Raw genomic sequence first — 2,297 nt, forward strand, 5'->3', positions numbered from 1 at the left:
TATGTTTTGCTTCAGGTTCAAAAGCTAGACGTCTCTTCTGCTACGAAAAAGTGTTTTTGCTCCCGTTTCCAGCATTCCCTTAGTTGCTCCCATTTTCTCTTCTGCCCAGGAGATTGCATCAACAATTCGAAAGCTATAAGGAACAAGTGAGAAAAATAGGGGAAGAAGCACGGCGTTACCAGGGTGAGCACAAAGACGATGCTCCGACCTGCGGCATCTGCCACAAGACCAAGTTCGCGGATGGCTGCGGCCACCTGTGCTCCTACTGCAGCACCAAGTTCTGCGCTCGCTGCGGGGGCCGCGTGTCCCTGCGGTCCAACAACGTGAGTAGAGCCGCCCACGGTGCGCACAGGTGGATGCGCCCCGCCTCCCCTGTGACCAGAGCAGGGGACAAGCGATGCAGATAATTCATAAAAGATGCTTTCTGTATGTGTGTATCTCGATAAGTGATTCCCATTCAACACCAACAGATTACCTATGGGAGTAAGTTTATTTTCTGAAGAAAGTAGTTAATGTAGATTTAGTATCATGAATTATGAAACCCTTGAAGCGTGTTACCACCAATTCTTCTTGTACAAAAAAAGCAGAACAAAACAACCTACCTTGAGTTTCTGCAACGGATGTTTCAGATTGAACGAAGGTAAAATCAAGGTAGATTGTGTGGCATTAAATTTAACCCAATGCCATCATGTATAAAGCAATAATTAGCCTCTGTGAGAGTAACTTCAAATTTGCTATCATGTTAAAAAAAGAAAGGAGTGCTAAGTCTTATGAAAATTATTTGGATATTTAAAGAGTGTGTCAAATTTTTAATTTCAGGGGGGGAGGGTGGTTGTTTACACTTATATCTTCCTAATTTGGAAAATCACAGTTAAAGTTAAAGTGAACCTACCCATCAACATTGTATTCTTTGGTAGTGTATTTGAGTTGTAAGTAGGGTATTATTCTAAAATCTCTTCCAGGGGAATTAAGACATTTAGTAAAATAGGTGCATTATTAAACTTAAGATGAGCTTACTATTTTCTCTGTAGCCTTAACTTCTCTGAACAACAACTTCTTTATCTATGAAACTGTATGGTAATAATTAATGCATATGGTTGTTATGAGAATTAAAACAATTCAAATCTATGCATCTTTAATTTTTCTTTATGTTCCATTCTTATGGCCACATAATTTTTCTTTTTTCCTCCTAAAAGTTATGAGTTTTAGTTAACTTCGTATGCTACCTTAAAACCTTTCTAGAACAAGCTTGGATAGAGATCGTGTCTGGTGCATAAAAAGTGCACAGGACCTATTTGTTAAATTTCCCATCTTTAGTTCTTGAACACACTATTTTGGAATGAATTCTGGCAAATGAGACCTGTGATAGTACTCAAAATATTCAAAATATTTAACAACTCATGCAGTACCGTCCAACCTGAAAGGGTGCTGACCCTGAACGGTAGGGTGCAAATGGGCTGAGTGCCCATGGCTGTTGAATGCTTTTAACTTCACATTATAGGTTTGAGGCAAGCCAATAACATAGAATCAAACTCATATTTTAAACAGGAGAGAGGTTTAAAGGAAATTGAGCTAAGAGGTACCTATGCTTTTGAGCAGACAAGCAGGCCTAATGTAGTTCATCCACCTTTACTAAACCCATTCAGTCTTGGAAAAAATATTCAAAAAATGAAACAAAGCACAACTTAAAATATTTAATCTTGGACAAAGGACACAAAATTGCATAAAGTTGTTTTTTTCCTGTGACACTGTAAATTTTGAAATACCTGTTATGAATAAATCTTCCTTGTGGGATAATTTATGGCTAAATGGTTAACAGATTTCTTTTCTCATTTTTATTTATTACAAACACTTCCCATTCTTAGATTTTTCCAATTCATAACTATAAATATTTTAAGAGTAATTTGATATAATTATTCATTCAAATTTTATGCATTTTAATATGCCTTTTCAATAATAGGTGGACTAAATATGGTAGTGAATTAAGTTTTCCTTCTGAAGAATGTTTTAAATGTAGATTTAATAATCCAAGTTCTCAAAAGTTCTGAAAGTATAGTGCCCAACTTTTTTACCTAACATATAGCAGGATCAATATATGTGTATTTTCAACGAAAGATTGAACAGTGACTATTTTGTGGTAAGAATAAATATTTACTTTTCAAACTACCTGTGCTTTTATACTTTAAAGTAACACATGATTGCTTTCTTAAAATCTGTTTATTAATATATGCCTTATTTTTGTTTTTCTCTTCTTTTCCCTCTCTCTTTACTCTGCTTCCTTGGATGCTTTCCCAAAG

The 2,297-nt window shown here is 35.8% G+C and overlaps 1 protein-coding gene across 13 annotated transcripts in view; it reads left to right on the top strand.

The window, feature by feature from the left end:
* Positions 1-2,297, top strand: part of RIMS1 (regulating synaptic membrane exocytosis 1) — a 467,002-nt gene that overhangs the window by 193,421 nt on the left and 271,284 nt on the right. For 12 of the 13 annotated variants that reach the window (XM_082405011.1, XM_082405013.1, XM_082404981.1 and 9 more), the window contains one exon: positions 110-323. In XM_082405011.1, coding sequence (XP_082261137.1) covers positions 110-323 — 214 coding nt within the window. The remainder of the gene's footprint in view (positions 1-109; positions 324-2,297) is intronic. The other variant, XM_082405012.1, reaches the window with a different exon arrangement.

The sequence above is a fragment of the Balaenoptera borealis genome, assembly GCF_965194805.1.
Source record: "Balaenoptera borealis genome assembly, chromosome: 9".
Lineage (NCBI taxonomy): Eukaryota > Metazoa > Chordata > Mammalia > Artiodactyla > Balaenopteridae > Balaenoptera > Balaenoptera borealis.